Consider the following 26033-nt stretch of genomic DNA (forward strand, 5'->3'; position numbering starts at 1 on the left):
GCGAGGAGTACAGGTGTGAGGCACAGGAGCCCGGTTTATTTCTTCTTTTTCACAATTAACTTGAGTATTTTAATTTGCTTTCATGTAATTTTTAGAATTGACTTTGTGACTTTTAAGAATAAACTTGGAGCAGGGCGTAGTGGCTTATGCCTGTAATCCTAGCTACTCAGGAAGCTGAGAGCTGAGGATCAAGGTTCAAAGCCAACCCGGGCACAAAAGGACCTGAGACTTTTTTTCATATATTTTTTATTGTAATTAATAGAAGGGTTACATGATATTTGCCAGATAGATGGTGCATTAATTCATATACATTGATTCCCTTCCACCTGTCTTGGTCCCCTTTTCCCTCCCCCCCTCTCCAATTAACCCCTAGGAAATGGGAAGTGGGGCTTAGCTCAAGGGTAGGGTGATAGCTTGTCACAAGCTTAAGGACAACCAACGCCCAGGGGTATGGCAGCAGCCTTGAGTTGAAGAGCCCAGGGATAGCGCCCAGGCCAGTTCAAGCCCCATGATCCACAATCAATCAATCAATAAATAAATAAATAAATAGAATAATCGGGATTTTTCTTAGGACTGGACTTGGGCTTGGTTTGGGAATAGCTGACATGTCAACAATATTGAATGCTTCAACCATAGACATATTATGATGAGTTCAAAGCTCCTTTGGGTTTTTTTTTCAGCACATACTTTTTAGAACATAGATCCTGTACACAGTTTATAAGACATATACGTTGAGTATCCTATGCTTTTTTTTGGCCAGTACTGGGCTTGAACTCAGAGCCTCAGCACTGTCCTTGAACCTTCTCAAGGCTAGTGTTCAACTACTTGAGCCACAGTACTACTTCTGGTTTTTTTTTTTCTTTTTGTATATGTGTTACCAAGGAATCGAACCCAGGGCTTTATACATGCTAGGCAAGCACTCCACCATTAAGCCATACTCCAGGCCCTATCCTTTGCTTTTTGATACTCAATTAAGTCATAGTATTCTTCAAACGTAACAGCAAAACTTTCTATATGGCTAGGAGAAATGTCATTCTGAAAGTGTTTTCAGATATTCTGCTCTTCCAAAGAAACACTGGTGCCTTTGCAAAATATTAAGTGACGCATGTACACCAGTTTACTTATAATGCAAACCATATCTACCCTCATTATTATAAGTAACACTTATTAAGTAATCACTCATCAACTTAAGTCATTTACATGAATCATCTTATTTGATCCTCAAAAGTCTGGACAGAACCACTTTGTACCTAATCTTTATAATAATAAGAAAACAAATTGAAAAGAAAAAGTCTAGGCAGCAGATAGGGCTTCGTCTCTATCTTTAGGAAAAGAATCAGAGGAGTGTTTATGTAGCCCTCTTCAAAAATCATGCATCAGGGGCTGGGGGTTTGGCTTAGTGGTAGAGTGCCTGCCTAGCATGCACGAAGACCCGGGTTTCAATTCCTCAGCACTACATACATAGGAAAAAGCTGGAAGTGGTGCTAAGGCTCAAGTGGTAGAGCTCTAGCCTTGAGAAATCCCGAGGACAGAGCTCAATCCCTGAGCTCAAGCCCAGGACTGGCAAAAAAAAAAATCATGCATCAATAAGCAGCAGAACTTGAATACAGTCTGACTTCAAAGCTTGTGCTCTTAGCCTCATCCGGAAGCATCCTAATGATGTTATCAGAAGGAAGGAAGGTGATTACATCTTCTTTGCTGCTCCTCCTTCCCTCCCATCTCTTCTACTCTCTTTCCTTATTCCTCTTGGCTATCTAATGCATTCCCCCTTGGACTGTATCAGTTATCCTGCGCTCCTGCATCCACAGCCAGGAGTTGACCCCCCCACACACACACACAGAAACTTCCATTCTGCAGATGGTATAAGCTTAGGTGACAGGAGACTGAGCCTCCTAGGAAGAGACCCAAGCAGGAGGCCCTTATAGGGACATGAGAGAAGATGCACATGAGGAGCGAGAGGCTTCCTCAATGTCCATAACCTTCAGGACACACGTTGATCCTTCCAGTCTTACATAGAAATGTATGAAGGCTGCAGACTTTCCAGGACAACTCTGAACTCTGCCATGGAGAATCAAAGCTGATCTAGGCACTCTTTCTTTAAAGAAAGAGCAAGAACTTCATATACTTGAAGGGAAAGCCTGGTTAGATCATATGTGTTTAGGAAGACGGGAAACAGAGAAAAGTTTTGCCAATTTTTTTTCTTGGAATGATAGGGTGATGCCCAAGATTCTTATAAAAGTTCTTAAGGTTGGTTTACCTGATTATCAAATTAGATGCTTAGGTTGGGGTTGAGTTGGAAAAGTAACTCTTTGGTTCTACAACATTTTCTTGCAGAATGTGGCAAGTGCATGGGATGAAATTTCCTTAGGTCTGCAAGCAGGATGACCTTGAGACAGTTCCTTAACCTCTTCAAGCTTCAGCTTCTCTTTAAACAAATGGGGATGTTAATATGCTTTACAGGACAGTGGTAAGGATCAGATGACATGATGTCTGTAAAAATGCTTAGCATAAGAATTGGCAGGGTAGGGATGCATTTAATAAATAGTACTTTTACTTAATTTTAGGTCATTTTAAAGGCGAGTCAGATATAAATGCATGTTATTAAGAAATAAGGAGTCAGGAACCAAATATCTGTGAGCTACAATTTTCCTGAAGAAAAAACTGTCCACTGTCCTAAACTATATATGCAATTTACAGGGACTGGCTACATTATCATTTGTAGTCCTTCTTGAACCAAAACCTTCCATTTTAGAAATTTGATACCTAGAAATGTGGCTGCAAAATGTATTCCTGCTCTGTTATTACTGCCACAAACATATTTACAATTTTTAAAAATCTGGTGAAAAACAAGCAAAGACAGTAGAGAAATGCAGATGATCATATATAAATGTTATGTTCCACAACCTACCAAAAAAGAAACCACACTATATGTAAATGAGAAAAATTATTGCTTCCCAAAATAAAATAGTAAATCATAAATTCCATTAGTAAAGAAGATTTATATTCAGCCATAATGATACATGGTAATCCCCCTACATGGCAATCCAGCTCAGGAGACTGAGGTCGGAAGATCTCATACTGAGGCCAATGTGTCTCAATAAATAAATACATATATACATAAAACCTCACTTTTATAAAGAATTCTAAGTTAGGTACCAATAGCTCATTCCTGTAATTGTAGCTATTCAGGATGCTGCAAATCTCAGTTCAGAGACAGCCTGGGCAGATAAATTCAAGAGACTCTCATCTCCTATTAACCAACAAAAGTTGATGGAGGATGACTCAAGCAAGAGAGTCAAGCAGGAGCACAAAGCCTGAGTTCAAGCCTAGTACTGGTATGTGCCACACCACCCTCAACACGGTGTTATAGGAAAAAAAATACATTTTCTTCTACTTTAAATTATATGAAATTTCATTTTAGCACTATTTCCAATTGTGTGTGTGTACACATGTACATGTATAATGTGTATGTCTATATGTCTGTGTGTGCCAATCCTGGAGCCAGAACTCTACTTTCAGCTTTGTGGTAGTTAGCTGGAGATAAGGTCTGTTGTATGGACTCCATTTAACTGGAGTCCAGTGAGGGTATTTAACAGGCCTTCTCTGGCTTCTCTTAGTGTCCCTTCTCAAGATACTCCAGAGAGAAGGGCCAGTCACAAACATTTCCTGAGCTAAACCACTTCCTGTTTTAAACACTTCCTTCTCTTCACCAATGTAAATTTTGAAACTGGCATTCAAGTCTACTTGAGAGTGTACTTCTGAGCCCAGAGTAGAAGATCTAGGTAAACTTATAGTGGGTGTGTCACTTTTCACATCATTGCTGCAGTAACACAAAACTAAAAGCACAAATGAAGTGTCAGTTATTACTGCACCTGTAATATTCATTAAGTCAGCAAAAGATTATGAACTAGACTTGCACTTTGAGGGAAAAAAATGTGGTAAGAGAAAATAATGTATGTGAAAAAAATTCATGACAATGCTTTCCCGTGGAAAATGATGACAGCTTCTTAATCAAACTATGAGTTACTAAGTTTCTTCACTCTTAACTATAACCTTAGAAATAAAACTAAACATCTCATAATTATTCAAATTACATACTTTACTACATATTCATCTTCTCATTGGTTCCTCTTTTGACTAATCAAAACAGAGACAGGAATTTGGCCTTAAACATACCTAGCTTGGTTCTTCTATAATAATATAAAATATAATTTTAAAAACAGAAACCCAGTTCTTACTGCAATATGAAAAAGTTTGCTCTATACACTAACAATGAAGGATGGCACAAAAACACACACAAGAAATAAAGTATCTTAAAATGTTTATTTCTGTCAGAACAGCTGACAATTTTCTATTAAGTATTTTGGTCTGTTATAATAAGCATCCCCCTTTAAAACTCCATTCAAGATATCCCAATCCTTGAGGTAAAGAACTTTATTTAACTAAACAGGGGGAGGGGGAGAGGAGGGAGGAAGGAGTGAAGAAGGAACAGAGGGAGGGAATGGAACAGAAAGAGAGAGGCATCCTGATTTTTAAGGCAAAATATTCTTAAAATTCCTTTAGCTTGATAAATAGAAATAATCTCTTCTTGTTCTACTCTGGTGAATATAGATGTATTTTACACAGCAAAGTTTCCTATCACTTATTGGCAAAACAAAGGTAAGACATTCAATACATCCTACTCACAGTGCAACACTGCCATGTCCACATAGACTTTTTTTTTTCAATACTCTTCTGGCAAAAAAACAAAGTTTTGGAATGGCAAAAGCAAAAGAAGTTCTAGATGTCAAAGCTCCAGAAGGGAATTAATCTGAGTCTTCATCATCAAGATAGTCCTCAGCATTGCTTAATGTTCTAACTGCATCTAAAAGAACAGAGAGAAAAGGTAAAACAGAAATTACAAATTGCTTCCATTTTCCCCCTTCAATTTAACACCCTGTAATCTTCTCCCAGACCCAGAGATAATATTTTCCATGAGATCTTTCTATGCATACTTTTTAGAAACAAATTTTAAATTTCTGCCAGTGCAGAGCCTGACAAATCTGTCTACGCATTCTTCATCCATGTGGGACAGTAAAGCAATATTAATCTATTTCTAACATATGGTAATCAGACACATGCACCATGGCACCATGATACCAGAGTCACTCTGCTGTGACAGTAGAGTTCCGAATGTCCTCCTGCCTGGTGACAAATATCCACGTGGCCCAGGCAGCTCACAACTGAGCCCTTACCCCAAGACATTGTCACTGGGTAGAGAGGTAATTAATAGAGAAAGAAAAGAGAATGATAATATATAAGGTTCAGTCTCATTTTAGAAGACACTGAAATCAAAGTATTCTTAGAAATGAAAGATGGAAACATTAAAGAAAATTTTAAGTTGGTGAAAGAATAAGAGAGGTGGGGGGCCTAACTGAGATACACTGTTTGTATATGTGGAAATGTCACAATGAAATTCCCCTTGAACAACTAACATATGCTAATTTGTTAAAGGTTTAAAACAGAAATGGTTGGACTAATCAAATGGTAAAATCTCCTTGCATGGGGGTCAAAAAGAAGACAGCTCACTTTCATTGTCACCTGCTCAGCTATCTGGTTAAATTCCTAAATGGATCAAGGAAATGTGGAATTTTACTCATCCATTAGAAAGAATGACAATGGACCATTCGTCAAGAGATGGAAAGATTTGGAAGAATTATGTTAAATGAAGTGAGTCAGGCCCAGAGAGACAAATGATGTATGTTTTCCCTTAGATGAAGAAACTGGATTTAGCTTACAAACTAGTAAATGCATTAGGTGGTGTGCAAGTGAATACAATGAATGAACTCAGTCTCTCCACTGTAAACCCTGATGTGGAGCCAACATGATAACATGTTTCCCAGCAGCCTTCCCATGGTCCTCTCCTCACCTCCATCTTCTGCTTGGCCACTGCGTGGGTTCTCAAGTGCCTCAAGTACCAGCACTTACATAAACAAGCTCACAAACCAACAAATGATAAATAATTAAGTGACAGAAGGACAAACATAGTCACATAGATAAACTTTATAGACATGGTATAAGTGAAAAAATAATAGGCATAGTCAGGTACCAGTTGCTCAGACCTGTAATCCTAGCTACTAAAAACCATCTATAGTGACTGACAGTGTACTGTATTTGTGTGGGGGAATGTTCTTTAGCTAGTCACATGTTTGAGTACAAAGTATAATCTATCTAGCTAGACATCTGACATTTGTTTTACTTAATGTAAATTATACTAACATTTTTTATTGAAAATGAAAATTTAAAGGGCTCAACTCTTAAGTAGGACCTGGCCTCTGCTCCTACATTTCAAAGTAATCTTTCATGATAATCAGTCTGTGAAGTTTTTTTGTCCATAGAAAAGAATATAAATTTTGTTTTTATTTGTTAAACAATTCCAATTATACCATTTCTAGATTAGAGTTCAAGCCGGTGAACATGGCCAAATGGTAGAACTCTCATTCAATGAGAATCATAGTACAAATTTTAACATTAAAAATAACACAATTGAGGGTCTAGTGGTAGAGTGCTTGCCTAGTATGCACAAAGACCCAGGTTCGATTCCTCGGTACCCCACATACATAGCAAAAAGCCAGAAGTGGTGCTGAGGCTCAAGTGGTAGAGTACTAGCCTTGAGAAAGTCCAAGGACAGTGTTCAAGTCCTTAGCCCAAGCCCAGGACTGGCAAAATAATAATAATAATAATATGACTGAGGGAATAAAGCAAAGGGAAAACCAGCGTGAAATCTGGAATGGGAAGATTCATTTCTGGGTACTCTCTGCCAGACTCTGTGATTATCCCCTTAATAAATCCATTTTGCAATCAATACAAATTTAAGCAAAGACTTTTTCCCAGGTCTACCTCTCTCCAAGGTTGAAATTTGATATGGTCCGTGTTTATCATAATCAAGAATGCAAATCTTCATGAAAACATGAAAAAATAGCAATAGCAAATATATAGCCTTTAATTTAAAATCCATATGAAACAAAATATATAAATATAAAACAGGTTTTTCTATAAATCCAAAAAGTCAGAGGAACAGTATGTCTCAATTGCAAACTACATGTTGATGTTTCTGCTTCTTCCCCAACTCCATTATTCATTTGGAATTTAACTTAGTGCTTTTTAACTTAAAAAAAAAAGTCAATTTTTTTAACTGTGTGACTGGCATTTTTTTTTCAGTCCTGGGCTTGAGCTCAGGGCCTGAGCACTGTCCTTGGACTTTCTCAAGGCTAGAGCTCTACCACTTAACCTACAGCACCACTTCTAGCTTTTTTCTATGTATGGGTACCGAGGAATCGAACTCAGTCTTTGTGCATGCTAGGCAAGCACACTACCACTAGGCCAAACTCCTGGCCCTGTGGTTGGGATTTTATAAAACTATGTTTCCACCACTGAGCATCTCCCAGGCCTCTCCCCTTACAATCCACACGCCACACCCACATTTCAAAGGAGCCCATGGAGTCCATTGAAGACACAGTTTTGAACCCACTGACTTTTGTTCTTGTGACTGAGAGGGTGAAGTAGCTGGTATATGCCATGCACAGACTGACTGTTCAAGACTCTGGCAGAAGTTTAAAACAGAACCCAAAGTAACCAAAAGAAAGGAAAGCCAGGTTATCCAAAAACAACTTGGTTTCACTTGTACCCATATCCCAACTAGAACAGAAATGGGGAACATGATTTCATGCAGAATTCGTTTTTGGAAAGAGTGCACTGGATCATCTGACTTCTTTAGTAGCATTTTTAATGGATTTTAGTTCAAATATTTTTTGGGTGATACTGGGATTTGAACTTAGGCTCTCATACTTGCTAGGCTGGTGCTCTTCCTGCTGAGCCACATCTCTAGCCCTCATTTTAAATATTCCAGGGTAGAAGACAGTGATGAGCGTCTAGTTTTTGACACCGCCTATTTTAGCTGAATATGGGTGGCTGAGCCCTGTGGCTGTGCCTGCCTAGTCAGCTGCTACTCTGCAGGAGCGTTCAGAACAAGTGCAGCCAGTGTAACTTGAAAATGGCTCAGAATGTGGCTAGGTGCAGGGTATGTTGAAGTGGTAAGTTGCTGATAAGTTATTTGACACGAATTCTATTTGCACTTTCACACACCCCTACCTGCTGTAGGACCTTAGTGTGAATTTGAATTGTTTTTACAGTGTATACAAGATTGCTAAGCATAATTTATTATGAAGATGTTTCTGTTTACCTTTGTGTATTTTACAAAGAACAACTCTAATAATAGATGGTTAAACGTTTTGGAATTGTGTTTGTATGTTGTTTTGATTATGTTCTATGATCTTTTCACTCCCTATGGATTTGAGTGTCAGGAATAGAAAAATAAAATGCTAATCTGGTCTTAGAAGAAAAAAAAAAGAATGCAGTATGCCCAAGATTTTTTCTGAGAAATTTCAGCTTGGAAGAAGCTTTATTCTTCACTCAAGACTTCCTAAAGGTATTTGTCTAGCAATAGGAAGTTAGTGGCAGAGAAAGGAAGTTGGGCCACAGTTCTCCTTGCTAAGCCAACTAAAGCAGCAAGGAGTCAGGGGGAGACCAACCTCAAGCTGAAGCATCTGTTCATATAGCTGCAAACATGGCTTCCCAATAAAATGGCTCGGGACAGCACCAGTTCAGCCGATAAATGCTTTGCTTTCCCTTAGTAGAACCCATGTCCATGAAGGGTTCATTAAATAAAGATTGGTTCTGCCAGTGAGCATTCATGGATCTATAAGGTTCCTTTGGCAAATATTGAAGAGAAGGGAACTGTTTATTTCTTTTGATGGACTAAAGCAAGAGCCTAGGGGCTATTTTCTATTATGTTGCTTCTGCTAACAACTGACTAAGAGATAGTAAAACGTTTGTATAGAAAGGGAGGGATGAAGAGAGAATAAATGCAAAAATGCTATTTGTATTCATCCTATGTAGAAAATGACCTATGTAACTTGTGGTAGGAGAGGGGAAACTGGGGAAAGCAAAAGAAGGCGTAATGTTGCCCAATAAAGATATGTACTTATTACCTTGACTTAAAAAATAGTAACCCCTTTGGACAACACCTTAATAAAAATACAATTATATTTTTTAAAAATTGGTTCTTCCAGGGCCAGGAGTTTGGCCTAGTGGTAGAGTGCTTGCTTAGCATGCACGAAGACCCAGGTTCGATTCCTCAGTACCACATACATAGAAAAAAGCCAAAAGTGGTGCTGAGGTTCAAGTGGTAGAGTGCTAGCCTTGAGAAAGTCTAAGGACGGTGCTCAGGCCCTGAGCCCAAGCCCAGGACTGGCAAAAAAAAAAAAAAAAAGGTTCTTCCTGGGCTGGAGTTTGGCCTAGTGCTAGAGTGCTTGCCTAGCATGCACAAAGAGCCGGGTTCGATTCCTTTGCACCACATACATAGAAAGAAAAAGAAAACCTGGAAGTGGTGCTGTGGCTCAAGGGTAGAGCTCTATCCTTTAGAAAAATCCAAGGACAGTGCTCAGGCCCTGAGTTCAAGTCCCATAACAGGCAAAAAAAATTGGTTCTTCTAACAAAACAAGAAATATTGGTGATAGATGATCAAAAATTAATTCAAAAGTAATCAGTATTCCCTTACATAAATCAACTCCACAAGAAAATATATCAGCTGTGGTGGTTGGTGCACATGTGAAATCCTAGCCATGTGGAAATCATAGGTGGGAGAATCTTGGTCCAAGACTGAGAAAAGGACATGATACTAAATCTAAAAACTAAATCAAAAAAGGGCTGGGGTGTAGCTCAAGTGGTAAACTGCTTGTGTAATAAGTGTTGGGTTCCCAAGTTCAAACCCCAATATCATAAAAAAAAAAGAAGAAAAAAAAAGAGCAAGAAAAAAAATGTCCTTTGCCTCTAGAATAGACATATATTCTATTCTTTTTTTTTTCAGGCTGAGAAGCTCCAATTTACTTTATTTTTTCCATTTATTTTTATTGTAATTAATAAAAGGTTTACATTATATTCACCAGATAGAAGGTGCATTACTTCACAAACATTGATACCCTTTATCATGCCTTGGTCCCCATTTCCCTCCCCCATCCCCGCCCCTTTTATTCCTTTTGATAATTCTCTATCAGCATGGATCCGCTGAACTTTAGACCATTAAGAGGTAGGAGGTTATGAACAGCCATGTACACCTTCTGTAACACCAGTTTCTTCCTAGAAAACTGGGACCATAATGTTCCTTTATGTTTTACTGGGTGTCCACTTGCCCAGCATTAAAGGAGCCAGGTTTGAGACATCCAATGGGGATTTTAATATTCCTTCTATCCAAACCTCTCTCCTTTCACCTCTCCAGCTTAGCAATGAATGGGCCACTATATTTTTGTCATCAGACAAATGTAGTGGGGGAAGGGAGAAGTGAATGGAACAGTAGTTCAAGGGAGGTCCTTGTTGAATTCATCAGAATACTTGAGGAAGGGCCGGGAGTTTGGCCTAGTGGTTAAAGTGCTTGCCTAGCATGTATGAAGACCCAGGTTCGATTCCTCGGTACCACATACATAGAAAAAAGCCGGAAGTGGTGCTGAGGCTCAAGTGGTGGAGCTCTAACCTTGAGAAAGTCCAAGGACAGTGCTCAGGCCCTGAGCTCAAGCCCAGGACTGGCAAAAAAAAAAAAAAGAATACTTGAGGAAGGACACCTTCAATAGGTTGCATACAGACAGGTCAATAAACAGCTAGCATGAATAATAATCACAAGTGAGTCATTGTGTCTTAACATATTTCCTTCAAAGCAACCACAAAAGCTCCTGTATTTTTTTTCTGATGTTCTCCCCACACTGAGAATTATTTTTGTCTTAAAGAATGTATACCTCAGAGGGGTATAGGTAAGAAAGGGTAGTGACAGAAGGGGTCGGACTGATTGGAATATATTATAAACATGCATGGAAATGTAACAATAAAAACCTCCACGTAAGTAATGTAAGCTAATTAAAAATGATAGTAATAAGCAGAGTGCTGGTAGCTTACATCTGTAATCCTAACTAGTCATGAGCTTTAGATCTAAGGATCACTTTCAAAGATGAGTGGGGCAAAAGTCTGTGAAATTTTTTATCTCCAATTAGCCATCCAAAAAGCCAGAAGTGGAGAGATGGCTCAAGTGGTAGAGCATCAACATTGAACAGAAAAGCTAAACAATAACTAGAGGCCCTGAATTCAAGCCCCAGTACTGATACCCCCCTGAAAAAAAAGTTTAACTCTGTTATCTCTCATCTCTTTTGCTGTCCCTTGGTTATCTCATATTGTCACAGTATCTCACTTTGTTACCTGATATATTGGATATATTTGTATTTGGTTATTTGAAATTGGATAGGGAAGTGGGGAAAACAAGATGAGGGGTGGAGGTTGGGGGGAGGGAAATGGGTACCAAGACATGTGAAAGGGTATCAATGTATGTGAATTAATACACTATCTATCTGGAAAATATCATGTAACCCTTCTATTAATTACAATAAAAAATATATGGAAAAAAAACATTCCTGAGTAGGACCATTAGTATGACCAGAGTACATTATATACATGTATGAAAATACTACAGTGAAACCCAACAAAAATGTAGGAAAAGTAATCCTAGCTACTCAGAAGGCTGAGATCTGAGGATCCCAGATTCAAAGTCAGCCCTGGCAGGAAAGTTCATGAGACTCCAATAAACTTCCAAAAACTTAGAAGCGGAGGTGTGGCTCAAGTGGTGCTAGCCACTGCTAGCCTTGACTAAGAAATCTCAGGGACAGGGTTCTCAATTCTGGCCCCAGGGTTGGGCACGCACAGGCATGCGTTGATCAAGGGTATGATGTCTGTCATTCCACCTATCTGAGAAGCCTAAACAGGAGGTTCATGTTTTTGTCTAGGGAACCTGGAAAAAAAACCAAAACCATGCCTGAAAATAGAGGGAGGGGGGAGGAAGAGAGAGAGGATATGGCTCAGCTAAGCTAGAAGAGCTGGCCTAGTAAAGATGAGGCCCTAACTTTTCTTAAACATCAGTATTAGCATATACACTAAGTCCAAAATATTTAACAAAATCTAGAATACTTTAAAATGAAATTGACTAATATCCTCACTTAAATCAAAAACAAACTATAACCATGGAGTCATGAGATGCTCAGTTTGAACATTTAGCCAAAATTATTCCTAAATACTTTGCTAAATGGGGAGGGGGAGAAGGAATTAGGTCTCCAGAATGGACTACTATAAAGAGCAGAGCAAGGTGAGCAGAAATAGCTTACAAGGAACAAAAGAGATAAGAACAGGGTGGAAGAGCCTTATATTCCTCCAGATTTCTGTCTGTGTCAGGGTGTTCTTCAATTTTGGAGGTTCTTGTTTAGAACAAGGATGTATAAATCAAAATTCAGAAGCATCCAAAGAATTTACCAAGAAAAAAAAATCTTCCCAATGTGACCTAAGTCTTCATATAAACAGAGAAAGAACATAAAAGGGAAATACCTGTTCCCTGCTTCTTTTTCAGGAGAGACGCACACGCGGCATTCGTAGCCATATCCAGGGCCAACTTCTTCTCGTTGTTTCTCAAGTCTGTCCTTGCACCTTCCCAACACAAGAAACATCAACCAGATGGCTTTCAAGAACGTACAGCAGCAGCCAAACCTTCTTCCAGCAACACTAATCACTTATGGGCATATCAAACTAGAGAACCATTTGAACCCAGGAATAAATAATATATTTGGCATGAATAATCAGATGGCTTCTTGCTATACCTGTGAAATTATAGGTTTCATTAAAAGAGACTTTGTTGTCTAGTCCCTACAGGACTGCTTTCACGGGTGTTTATCATACTCATGGCAAACCCTAAACCACATACCCAGACACTATAAGGTATACATGCATCTGAGCAGAAATCTGTGACTTCCAAAGGTAACTTTGCCTCTTCTACTAAGGATCATCTTTAGAAAAGACCATTTGCAGCTGGATACTGGTGGCTCATGCTTATAATCTTAGCTATTGAGGAGCTATTCTCCTTAGATATGAGATTATGGTTTGGTTTGAAGCCAGGTGGGGCAGAAAAGTCCATGAGAATCTCTAATTAGTCAGCAAAATGTTGAAAGTGGAGATGTAGCTCAAGTGGTAGAGCATCCACCTTGAGCAAAACAGAGAAAAATAGAGAGCTCATGGTTCTCTAAGTTCAAGCCCCAGTACTGGAATACATATGTGCATGTGTACATGAGCGCGCATATGCACACGCGCGCACACACACACACACACACACACACACACAGGTTTTTGAGCTCGAAGGGATATTTTATGTCTGTAGATATACTCTTATTTATTAAAACTTTATTAACACTGAGTTTTTACATATTTCAAATGTCATGCTCTACAAACAAGTATTTAAGAAAAAGATCTCTCTATATGCAATCACTGGCACATAAATTTAAGAGCGTAATTTAAATTAAGCTGAGTCTTTGTAAGCAGATGTACTCTTATGTACTAAAACCCAACAACAACTAGTTCCCCAACTCACTGTTCAAGTGAGCACTCCACCCACTTTGTCCTTGTCTTTGTAATAACATCACATCAGAATCTAGAAACATAGTTACACAGGTAAAGATTGAAAAATACAGAAATTTACTCAACAAAAACCTAAGTCAACCTGGCACCAGTGGCTAGCACCTATAATCCTAGCTACTCAGGAGTTGAGAGCTAAGGATCACAGTTCAAAGCTAGCCTGGGCAGTGAAGTCCAGAAGACTCTTATCTCCAATTAACCATAAGAAAACCAGAAGTGGCACTGTGGCTCAAGTCGGGGAGTGCGAGCCTTGAGCTGGGACAATGCTCAGGCCCAGAGTTCAAGCCCCGAGACCCAACGAAAAAACAAAAACCTAAAAAAAAAAAAAAACCTAAGTCACATTTTATTTCACATCTTCATCCCAGTGGTGGCCATTCTTAACAAGCAGGCATGAGTTAATGCTAAAAGATGGGGTCAAAAAAGAAAAACATCTAAGTTCCAGTGATTGTATATATAGATTCCCTTCTTGAATACTTGTTTGTTAAATACATCATTTGAAATATGATGTAAAAATCAATGTTAATAAATTCTTTAATAAAAAAAGGAAAAACAACTCACTATGTATAGTTGATGCATATATGTAATTCCAGGACTCAAGAAGTAAAAGGATTGAGAGTTTGGGGCCAGTTTGAACTAAATATTAAAACCCTGTCTCAATAACAGAGACAGATAGAGAGATGGAGGGAAAAAAAAAGATTGAGAAGAATTAAAAAGAAAAAAATAGCTTGTCTAGGAATATGATGATCTTGTGCCAAAGTCTCTTTCTCCTGAGCAGACCTCTACCTCTCCACAGTCAGGATTCATGTGGAAAGCTTCACAGGTCAGGCCAAAAACTCCTGAGGGTTCAAGAGTTCTATGACTGGGCTGGGAATGTGACTTAATGGTAGAGTGCTTGCCTAGCATGCATGAAGCCCTGAGTTTGAGTCCTCAGCACCACATAAACAGAAAAAGCCAGATGTAATGCTGTGGCTCAACTGGTAGAGTGCTACTAGCTTTGGGCAAAAGAAGCTCAGAGACAGTGCCCAGGCCCTCAGTTCAAGCCCCAGGACTTCCCCCACAAAAATGAGTTCTATGACTAATCAAATACAGCACTCTCAATTCAGCCAGTGTCATTTCAATTGCTCTGAAACTACTGTCTGCCAGCTCAAACATAGTACAGGCCTCAGATGATCTTTAGTCTGATCTTTGAGATCTGGAGCTCATATCATCCACACATTTGCCATATTAAAAAAAATTCCTTCTATGAATCTTTCATCATCTGCCCTACTGATGCTCAGTGACCTCCAGAGTCACATGCTTCTGGATCAAGGTAAGGTACCTGGCTGCCTGATGTTATTCTTGTACCACTAGCACTGCTGGGCTTAAGGCAGGATACTGTGGCCATAAAACTTGTCTGTTAAAACTTTCACTCACACTGCATTGTTAGTCTCCTCAAAACATACGCACATACCCCTCCTTCTTCCCACAGTCTATAATAGTACTGCACACAGTATGTTCTAAAAGTAATACCTGTCACGTGTGTGTGTGTGTGTGTGTGTGTGTGTGTGTGTGTGTGTGTGTGTGCTAGGGCCTGAACTCTAGGGTTGGGAGCTGTCCCTGAAAGGCTTTTACTTCCACTTGAATCACACCTCTACTTTCACCTCTCTGCTGGTTAATTGGACATAAGAGTCCCTCAGATTTGGCTGCTCAGGCTGTGACCCTTACATCTCAGCTTCCTGAGTAGCTAGAGTTACAGGTGTAAACCACCAGCTATTTTAAAGTGTTATTTTAAATCATGTCAAGGTTCTAATTTATCACAGAAGGTAACATAAACAAGCCCCAATAATTTCATTACAATACCAGCTCTATGATATAGACAGACTACAAGCTAAAATTCCAGTTTCAAGTAAATAGGTGATCATCTTCCTACTCTTTCTAATAGTATAACTAGTTGGGTCCTGTCTTTCCCAGATCAATTCAGTACAAACTTTACCTTTTTCCAGAAGCAACTGGACAATGTCAGCGTAGCCCTTCCAAGCAGCAGCATGCAATGCTGTGTCCCCCAACTTGTTCTGTGGTGACAGAGAGAGCAAGTGGTATTTGAAAAAGAGGAAGTAGATTGAATAGGGATCTTACATTTGATCTAATTACGCCAGAAGTGAGAACAAAGCTATAAAATTCTAAGAAGAAGCATAGAAACAGTGGGACAAAGCTTGAACTAACGAAGGGTGATATCAGACGCTCTGTTGGAAATGCACTATACAACCTGGGGGAGGTGGGGAGAGGGAGAGGAAAAAACAGGAAGAAAATGAGGGATGGAGTGACAGTGTTCAAAAAGAAATGTAGGGCTAGGGGTAGGGCCTGATGGTAGAGTGCTTGCCTACCATGAATGAAGCCCTGAGTTCTATTCCTCAGTACCACATACAAACCACTGGTTCTGTGGCTCAAGTAGTAGAGTGCTAGCCTTAAGGAAGCTCGAGAATAGTGCCCAGGCACTGAGTTCAAGCCCCAGGCCTAGCAAAAAAGAAATGTACTCCTTACCTAACTTATGTAACTATAACCCTTCTTATGTAACTATAACCCTTCTGTACATCACCTTTACAACAAAAATTAAAATTAAAAATAAGAAAGAGAAAATGGTAAATGAAATAAACTGATAATTCACTTTGGGAGGGGAAAAAAAAAGATGTCCATAATATACATTTTGCTTCGGTTCTGTAGGCCAGGAATGTTCCTGACAAACATGAGCCAGTGATTGTGGAATTCATTTGCCGAAAGAGCAAAGGGACAAGAACTCAAGCCCCTTTTTGTTTTCCCAGTCCTTCTGAACAAATCTGTTCAGAAATTAGTATTAAGAGAAATTTCAAGAAATTCCTCTTTTTTTTTGTCAGTTGTGGGACTTGAACTCAGTGCCTGGGCGTTGTCCCTGAGCTTTTCAGCTCAAGGCTATCACTCTATGGAGTCACAGTGCCACTAAAATTTCATGAAATTCCTATTCTTACCTTCCCCCCACCTCCGACCTACATTAAGCAAAATTAATTAACCTGCCTCTCTATGTTGAATCCACCCACATCCTCTTCGGTGTGCATTGACTAACTGGTTCAGTAAACATCTGCTTAATCAAAAAGGAGTAGGATAGTATATAGACTTTCCCCAAACATACTACTCTGGAGACTCCCTTAATGCATTTGGGGAGCTGGGGAAAGCATGGGAGCAATTATTCTTTCAGAAATGCTAGGCTACTGAAAAACCAGATTTGTGGTGGGGAAAAAATAGGCTTATCTAACATTGGAATTTCACTATTTCAAAAAGAAGAAAAAAAAGATTCAGAGGCAGGGAGCCCACCTCTTATCATATAAATGGTCCTGTTGTGAATATTCTGTGGAGAGGAAGTGGAGGGTCTCAGGACAGCAAAGCAAGAAACTTGTTTCCCAACAACTTAAGTGAGCCTGGAAGCTCTGTATAAGAACTTAGCTTCCAGTTCATATCTGGGTTTCCCCCTTGAGAACCTGAGCCAAGACAATCACCTAGAATCCTAACCTATAAGGAATAGATGCTGCTTCCCATCTGGGAATAAGATCTATCTTCTCAGATGCTTCCCATGATGATGCCATCCACCTAAATATACCAAAGACATCCTGAGCCTAGCACCATGCTCTGGTATTCCAAGATAGTTAGCTGAATAAACCTCGTTTCTTTATAAAATAACCTGTCTCCAATATGTCATCACAGGACCAGAAAACTGTCTAATATAAGAATGAAAGGCCGGGAGTTTGGCCTAGTGGTAGAGTGCTTGCCTACCATGCGCAAAGAGACGGGTTTGATTCCTTGGTACTACATACGTAGAAAAGGCTAGAAGTGGTGCTGTGGCTCAAGTGGTAGAGTGCTAGCCTTGAGAAAGCCCAAGGACAGTGCCCAGGCCTTCAGTGAAAGAAAGAAAGAAAGAAAGAAAGAAAGAAAGAAAGAAAGAAAGAAAGAAAGAAAGAAAGAAAGAAGAGAGAGAGAGAGAGAGAGAGAGAGAGAGAGATATGGAGGGAGGGAGGGAGGGAGGGAGGGAGGGAGGGAGGGAGGGAGGGAGGAAGGGGGAGGGAGGGAAGGAGGAAGGGAGGGAAAGAAAGAGAGGGGGGAGGGAGAGAGGAAGGGAGGGAGAGGGGAGGGAGGGAGGTAGGGAAGGAAGGAAAAGGAAAGAAGAAAGAAAAGAATCAAACTGACACCACGCCTCTCAAAAGCAGCTCCAGAAGTGAGATTACCATAGGACAATGGGCACTAGGGAAATATAAATGTGTGACAAGCCAAAGAACCTATCTTCTCTTTTTTCAGTAATCTCCCTGAAGATGTTCTGTAACGAAAGGAAGACACAGGATCCAAAAAAATGAAGCTACAACACAGAAGAGAAGGGAAGTAGCATAGAGCAGCAGAGGCTGAGTTGCTCAGGCAAAATGAGTGAGAGGTTCTGGTAACTTGTTGATTATCTCTTAAGCATTTTACGAAAGAATATCAAGAGAGGATAAAGCATACCACTCTGAGTGGGATTTTAAAAAGCTAAACAGAAGTCAATAATAAAGAAACAAGTTCTACAAGCAGTGGCCATTATTTAGGCAGCGGTGCTAGTGTAAACAGTACAGGTAATATAATCCAAGCCTATGATTACACAGGTTGGGAGGAGCTAGGGTGGACACGCTGAGTGCTGAGATACTGTAAGATGAGATCAGGGGACGATCAACAAGCTTAAACCTTCATCAATCAACCAGGAAGCCAAAACATACATCTGCAAATGCTACATGATGACAGCCCCATACTTGAAGGAGTTTCAGCCAATTTGAATGTTAAAATAATAATAACAGAGTGAAAGAAGGAGTGACATTGTCCAGAAAGAAATGTATTCAATACCTGACTCATGAAACTGTCACTCCCCTGTACATCACCTTTATAATAGCAATTGAAAAACGAAAAGAATAATACTTTTTATAAGCTTTAAGGGCTGGGAAGGTCACGTAATGATAAAGTACTCCTTAGCATGCATAAGGCCCTGCATTCCATCCATAACACAGCAAAACGAAACAAAAGGTAACAACAAATAAATCCTATGCGTTCATACCATGAATGCCATAGGCTGCCCTGTACCAAAAACAACAGGGCACATGTGTCTGGTGACTTCAGACTCACCTGCTGGTTCAGTTCAATATTGGGCTGCGTAAATAGAACTTCCACCACATCTGAAAGTCAAGTAGAAAAGAAGTATCTTAAGCAGGATTTAATGGAGGCACTGTCATATTTAAAGAAAAGCGTCTTTAGGAGGATATTCCAATAAATTCTTACAACAAATTTGTCAAAAATCTATACACAGGAAAAGAAGCAACAATGAAGTTTCCATGAAGTAGAATTATCACAGGGGAAAAAATTTCAAATGGTTTTGCTTGTTGCATTTTCACATGATCTATTCAAAAGTATTTTTTTACCTTTGCTATGATACTTCGTATTCAGTTTAATATTCACTTAGGTTTGTGAACTAAAGTAAGACAGATTTCTTTGGAGGGGAAGTAATAAGTTTTCTTGTGCTGTATGCTACTTAACTGGCTGGGCTCTGTTTTTCTCCTTCTTTGGTATTTTTTATAGTCAGGAAGAGATAGAAATTGGTGCGGTACATTTTTGGCCAAGGTTTAAAACAAAAACTAGACATTAATTTTGTCATTAGCAAAGAGAGATACCATCAAATAAATTATAAATTTCAGCTAGCAACAATGACTTTTTTCTGAAGTCAGTTGCTTGCATTCAACTTATAATGCAAACCATAGCTGTGTATAACAGCTACTCAGGAAGCTGATATCTAAGGATCATGGTTCAAAACCTGCCAGGGAAGAAAAGTCATTGAGATTCTTTATGTCCAATAAACCAACAGAAAGCTGGATATAGAGGCATGGCTCAAATGGTGTAGCACTAGCCTAGAGAGAGAGAGAAAAAAAAAACACCAACTAAGGGAGAGGTAAAAATGCAAATCAAAATTATGTGCTCTTTCCTTCTGCAAGAGTAAAACAATGGGTTTGTTTTTGAAGTACTTCTGCTTTCTGGCAAACTGTCTAAGCCTGAGAGGGAAAAAAAAGCCCTTTCTAGTCTTTGCAGGGAGCAGTGGGTCCGGTGAGGCTGAGCGCTTTTGGCTCTGCATGGCCTCCAGGAGCAAGGCTTTGGTCTGATGCTCTAAAGAGTTCTGAAAGAGCAACTAGCATTATTGGATGTTCATTCTTGTATATCTTGCTTCCTTAGCTGACACACTTCTTTTCAGCAACATAGAGATTTGTCACAGCCAAGGAGACATAGTACCTTTGTGACCCCCGTGGCAAGCCCAGTACAAGGCTGTGCTTCCAGCTTTATCTAAGCCGTTCACGCCCACTCGGTTGTCCAAGCACTCTCTTAGCCAGCTCAGGTTGCCTGAAACAAGTTTATACACATTTAAAAAACACAAGAAAGAAGATTTCATTCTTGGTTCAGCTTATAAGTCCACTTCATCTTTCACTAACTCCCATTTGTGGTGGATTGTCAGCAAGTCTTAAATTAAAGCCTACCCACTGGAGCATTTATTATTGTATGCTTTGACTCTCAGCTTATTCATGGAAAGCATGAACATCAAGATTTAATGGTACAGTGATTTAATGGTTATCAGCAAGCATGAAGCCCACAGTTCAAAACCCTAATACTGAAAAAATAGGGGGAAGGAGGGCTCATCATAGATACCCTTCTCAGACGAACTACTGCTTAACCCCTTCCCTGAACCCCTTGTCCACAGAGACACGTTCTTCAATGCACTCCAAGGACACCACCATACTCTTGATCTGCATTTCCTCACTCTGGCCACTACAGTTTGTCCAAGTGAAATATGTTTCAACTGCTGTACCTCTTATACCACATGTAATCATCTATAGTTAGAAGTCAGCACAGAGAATGCCTCTGGAGAGGGGAGAATTCCAAGAACATGAGGGAACATTTAGGGGTGGCTAGAACTTTCTAGATTCTAATTGGGGTGTTGGTTTCCTAGGTGTATGCAGCATTTGCCAAAAGTCAACATAGTGCATAATGTTAATCTTTGTGTTCACTGGAAGTGTGGTGAAAGTGGTAGAGCACCTGCACAGCAAGCAAAAGGCTCTGAGTTCAAACCACGGTATCACTCAAATAAATAACATTAGCAACAACAAAACTCACTGCATGCTACTGTTCTATAGCTGTCAATCAAAACACTGGAAATCACACCCACCTCTCTTTTTTTTTTTGGTTTTAGGATGTTTTTAATTGCAACAATATAGGTTACTGATGACATATTGCAAACTGTTGAACCATCATACAAGAAAGTGTTGCATAGCTTTTGACTTAGAAAATAGTATCTACAATCACCCCTTATAGTACAAATTCTATAGTGCCAGAAAGCAGTGCTCAAACTAATTCTGAACACAATTTTGTCTGTTTCTATCACACATTTTCTGTGTACAACATCATCAAGAAATTCTTTTACATAGCTTCTAGATTTTAGTCAAAGTAGATGGTCAGACCCACCTCTTTTGGCAGCTTCATGCAATGGATTGTCAATGGATTCTGCCTGCTCAGCCACTGGAAAATTGAAAAGAAAAAGTATAATCCCAGTACTGAGGATACCCCATGATTTACCAGAGTGACCCACATCCCAACTTCATGAGTGCCAAAGCCTCAGACAACACAGCTTCACTTACTAGATGTAGATACAAACTAACAAACCAATAGAGATGGCCTGCTTTAAAGGAAGCTGAAATCTATGTTCAGTAAGGCAATCACATAGCAATTCAGAGCCAAAGAGACCATCCAAACTGGGGATTTACTCAAGCATTTAATACCAACCCCAGGGATTTACTCAAGTATTTAATAAATAAGTAAACATGAAAGATAGCATCTGGTGTCCTCTCATTCAGCTAATCTATGTTAAAGATACTTAAAAATAATTCTGGCTCCTCTGTGTGAGTACACATAGGAACAAGTGAGGGAACTAGCTGCCTCCGGTGTTCAGAAAGGAGAATTGGAAGACCTACAAGTCCCTGAGAGAGCAGGGTCACTGTGGTCCTAGAATGAGGAGGTATACTTCAAGGAGTGGTTCAAATGTGCCTTCAAGAAGCGCCCTTTCCCACTATGGAAGAACTGTGATGGGATGTTCTTTTGGCTGAAATGGAGTATATGATAAAGGTATATTTGGGATATCAAATGCTTCCTGGAAAACCACCTTGGTGACTCAATTTCTCTATTTCTACCATGCCCTCATCTAGTGATCTTTGAGGACACAATGCCTAGAACCAAGAAGCCCATCTTTTGATGGCTAGAACTCAAGTTGGCTGCCAGGGTGAATACCCAGAAATCTCTGAGTTCATGGTCTTTCCATCTGTGTGGTAAGTGACACAACCCTCCAGTGCTGTGGCAGTTGATAATTTTCACAAGGACAACTGGACCAAACCTTGAAAGGAGTGAAATCAGACAACACTTGAACTCCTGGGAAAACTCCATCCAGTCCTAGAAAAGATCCCACTATCCTTCCCCATCTTAGACCATTTCTTTTATTCTGCATCTATAATCTCTGATCCCCAAGCATTCAAGAGTTTGTCTCCCACTTCTGTTCATGGCCAAGAATAAAAAATCTGCTTTACTGCTCAGTGGATGCTGGGTCTTCTTGTTTATCCCACAATTTCCAGGCAGAAAAAAAAGGACCCAGTTTGGGGACAAAAATAAAATGGCAATACAAGCTGGCCATCAGTGGATCACACCTGTAATCCTAGTGATTCAGGAGGTGAGATCTGAGTTACTGTGGTTAGAAGCTCACCTGAACAGGAAAGGCCCTGAGATTCTTGTCACCAATTAGCCACCAAAAAAAAAAAAAAACAAAGTAGAGCTGTGACTCAAGTGACAGAATTTTAGCCTTGAGCTAAAAATGATTTAGGCACAGAACCCAGGTCCTAAGCTCAAGTCTCAGAACCAGTACCAAAACAGAAGAAAAAATGTAAGTGCAGAGATATATAAATATTTTTAAAATTCTCTCCTCTTCCTCCTCCTCTTCTTCTCCTTCTCCTTCTTCTTCTTTTCCTCCTCCTTCTCCTTCTTTTTCTTCATCTTCATCTTTTTGTGTTTTGTTTTGTTGGTCATAGGGGAGGGAGGGTACACTGGCAAAGAATATTACCATCCTAAAACCAAGGTGAGTAGAATCCCTGTGGTAGGCCCCAGACTTTAGTCATCACCCCAATTATCACCAGAACTTTAATGTACTCTGAGTGCTCTCTGGTACTTGGGAATTGTTGCCTGAAGCTAGCTCTACTTGTCTACAGGCTCACATAATGCTAAAGGAACCTCAGAAGTGATAAATAGGCAAACTTGTCCTTATACATTACAGGAAAACTGATTTCCTAAGGTAGTAGTCTTAACTAATGTACTCATTATTAAGTGGTACAAGAACTGGGCATGATGGAACATGAATATAATCCTAGCAGCTGGGGGAAGGGCTGAAGCACGAGGGTCATGTGTTCAAGACTAAACTAGCTTACATGGTAAGATCCTGTTTTAAAAGTGAACATACAGGTGGAAGAAAACCCTCATACCTTTGTGTCCTTGTTTATTAGTCATATGTCCTGACTTTTCTTATTTCTACTTATTTATTCTTGTGTGTCTTGTCTCCATTTCCAACTAGAAGCAGTTTTGTGACGAGCACCCTACCTCCATGCTCCAGTTTCCCAAACTTCCACGATACAGGATTTCCACTGCCCCAAAACATGAACTAACAAAGTGATTTTTTTTTTAAATCATGAACTCATCTAAGGACAAATCTGGGAGAACTGACTAATCTGAGACTATAGTGTTTCCTGAGAAACCTCATGCTACTGCAGTGCATTCTCTCAAGCCCAGGGTCAGGCCTCAGCATATCTGTTATTCTTGGCTTCTGTATGACAGGAAGCTCAGAGACTAGAAAGTGACCTAGACGAGCAATAAGGTCAAGGATTTCTTAGCCACATCTGCAAGCAGAAAGCCAAATCTACCTCAAGAACCAGGAGATGAAAAGCAACACAGTAAAGTCACCCCTGCAGCACTTACCATAATTGCTTGGAATAAGGCCTGTCCTGCCTTTGCAGGTTCCTTTCCACCAATTGGTATCACTCTGATGAAAGAAGAGTTCAGTTACATGGTGCCAAAGCCAGATTCCACTCAATCTCTCTTAAAACCATTTGGTCCCCAAATGTACCTACGCTATAAAGTATACACTGGCCCTGCCCATGTTTATCATCTTATTTGAGTACAGTAAAGATTTTATTCTATTGTGGGGATAATGTATAGAGGGGTTACAGTTACATTGGTCAGCTAGGAGGTGCATCACTTCTCACACAGTGATACCCCTTCTCATGTTTTTGTCCTCATTTCCCTCCCCCTACCCCCTCCCAATCATCTTGTTTCCCCCTGCCCATTCCCTTTCCTATTTCAAATAAACAAATAAATGAATATACAATATACCAGGTAACAAAGCCAGAAAGATACAGTAATAATATGAAATTTACCATAAGGGCCAAAAAAAAAAAAGAAGAAAACATTTTGCTTAGTACGTTTCTCATAGTACATTAAAAACAACAATCACACAAGACAAAGCTCTTGTTTCCATATCCTAGAGTTCCTTTCATGAACGTAGCCCTTCATAATCACTTCCATTTTAATGTTTCCTTTAACATCTCTAATTCTGTTGATTTGAGTCTCTTCGCTTCTTCATCAATTTACCTAGTGGCCTATCAATTTATTGATTTTTCTCAAAGAACCAGCATTTTGCTTCATTGATTTTATGTATATTTTTCATAGACTCCAGTTCATTGATTTCTGCCCTAATCTTTACTATATCTCGCCTCTGGTAGTTTTGGTATTTGGTTTGTTCCTGATTTTCTAGGAGTTTTAGTTGCATGCATTATGAGTTTATTTAGTTAACTTGCTTCTGTTTTCTTTATGACACCCATGTTTTTTAAGCTCCATCGTGACATACCACTGCTTCGGGTAGCCACCTCCCTTCCCACTAAATTACAATGGATACAGTAAGCAAATAGGATTTCATCACAGAGCCTCAACTCCAAACAAATTAGAGTTAACATGAAAGAGAAGAGAATATTAACTATAGTGCAAGTGGGCTTTTTAGTCTGATTTAATTTTTCTTCTCTTCTAAAACATTATGTTCTAAAAGGACTCCTAATGATATTTCTCTTTTTACCTTCAGCTTTTGGGTAACATTTTTGTTGTTTGTTGTTGTATATTTTATAGTGGTCCTAGGACTCCAACTCAGGGCCTGGGTACTTAAGCTTTTTTTTTTTTGTACTTAAGCTTTTTTTGTGCAAGGCTAGTGTTCTACCACTTGAGGTCTACCTTTGGGGGTGGGGAGGATGGTGGTGGAAACTTAATTGGAGGTAAGAGTCTCATAAGCTTTCCTGCATGGACTGGCTTCAAATCATGATCCTCAGATCTCAGCCTCCTGAGTAGCTAAAATAATAGGCATGAGCCACTGGCACCCAATTCTAGCACCTCTTAAGTAGCCTTGTTCCTTGTAATGGGAAATAACATATTTTGGATGGTAGTTTTTTGGCCCTTTCAAATAACTGAGCAGGAATGTTTTTCTTTCCTTTTAGTATAAAATATTAATATGAAATCTTTCCTTTTTAACACAAAATATTAAAATATTTACAATTCAAATGAAGGGTTACTAAGTTTATATTCAACCTCTAGAATCATATATATGTATATATGATCATATGCATATATGTATATGTGTGTGTATATATATATATATATATATCCTTTCTCTCAAGCTGAAAATCAACACTAATCTAATGACTCATTTATCAGAATGAACATGCATATGCAAGATTTCAGAATTAGCAACTAGATCATTATTTAAGTTTCCTTTCCTTTTTCTTTTAACTAGTTCTTTGTGTCCTTCAAATGCATTCTACTAGTCAAACTACTGAGCTTTTTTGTTTGTTTGTTTTGGGTTTGTTTTTTTTCCAGTCCTAGGCAGTGTTCATAGCTTTCTCAAGACTAGCACTCTACCACTTGGGTCAGAGAACCACTTCTTTTTCTGTGTATGTGGTACTGAAGAATCAAACCCAGGGCTTCAAGCATGCTAGGCAAGCACTCCACCACCAGGCCATGCTCCAGGTCCTGGAGTAGATAGATTTTACTTTTAATGTTTAGGAATTTTACTATTTAATTTTATAACTAAGTAAAAGTTTATGAGGATTCCAAAGCCAAATCTTCAAAATAAAGCATAATTTTTTAAAGTCTCTTCTGTATATACCTCTCTTTCCCTTCCATATAAAGAAAACTAATTTAGCTGGGCTCTGGTAGCTCACACCTCTAATCCTAGCTACTTAGGAAGCTGAGTTCTGAGGATCACAATTCAAAGCCACCACGGCCAGGTCAGGACAGAGGGCATGAAACGCTTACCTCCAAACAACTACCAGAAAACCAGAATGGTGTTATGGCTCAATACTAGCAGAATACTA

At 39.4% G+C, this 26033-nt stretch overlaps 1 protein-coding gene across 1 annotated transcript in view; it reads right to left on the reverse strand.

The window, feature by feature from the left end:
- Window positions 1-4304: 4304 nt before the first annotated feature.
- Ostf1 (osteoclast stimulating factor 1) overlaps window positions 4305-26033 on the reverse strand; it is a 54613-nt gene continuing 32884 nt past the window's right edge. Inside the window, exons 4-10 of the mRNA XM_090329625.1 lie at window positions 23596-23659; window positions 21052-21105; window positions 19828-19935; window positions 18676-18725; window positions 15503-15581; window positions 12454-12552; window positions 4305-4864 (exon numbers count right to left, since the gene is read on the reverse strand). Of these exons, the coding sequence (XP_090185751.1) occupies window positions 4806-4864; window positions 12454-12552; window positions 15503-15581; window positions 18676-18725; window positions 19828-19935; window positions 21052-21105; window positions 23596-23659 (513 nt within the window). The 3' untranslated portion in view covers window positions 4305-4805. The remainder of the gene's footprint in view (window positions 4865-12453; window positions 12553-15502; window positions 15582-18675; window positions 18726-19827; window positions 19936-21051; window positions 21106-23595; window positions 23660-26033) is intronic.

This window comes from Megascapheus bottae, chromosome 3, assembly GCF_031878675.1.
Source record: "Megascapheus bottae isolate mThoBot1 chromosome 3, mThoBot2.hap1, whole genome shotgun sequence".
Lineage (NCBI taxonomy): Eukaryota > Metazoa > Chordata > Mammalia > Rodentia > Geomyidae > Megascapheus > Megascapheus bottae.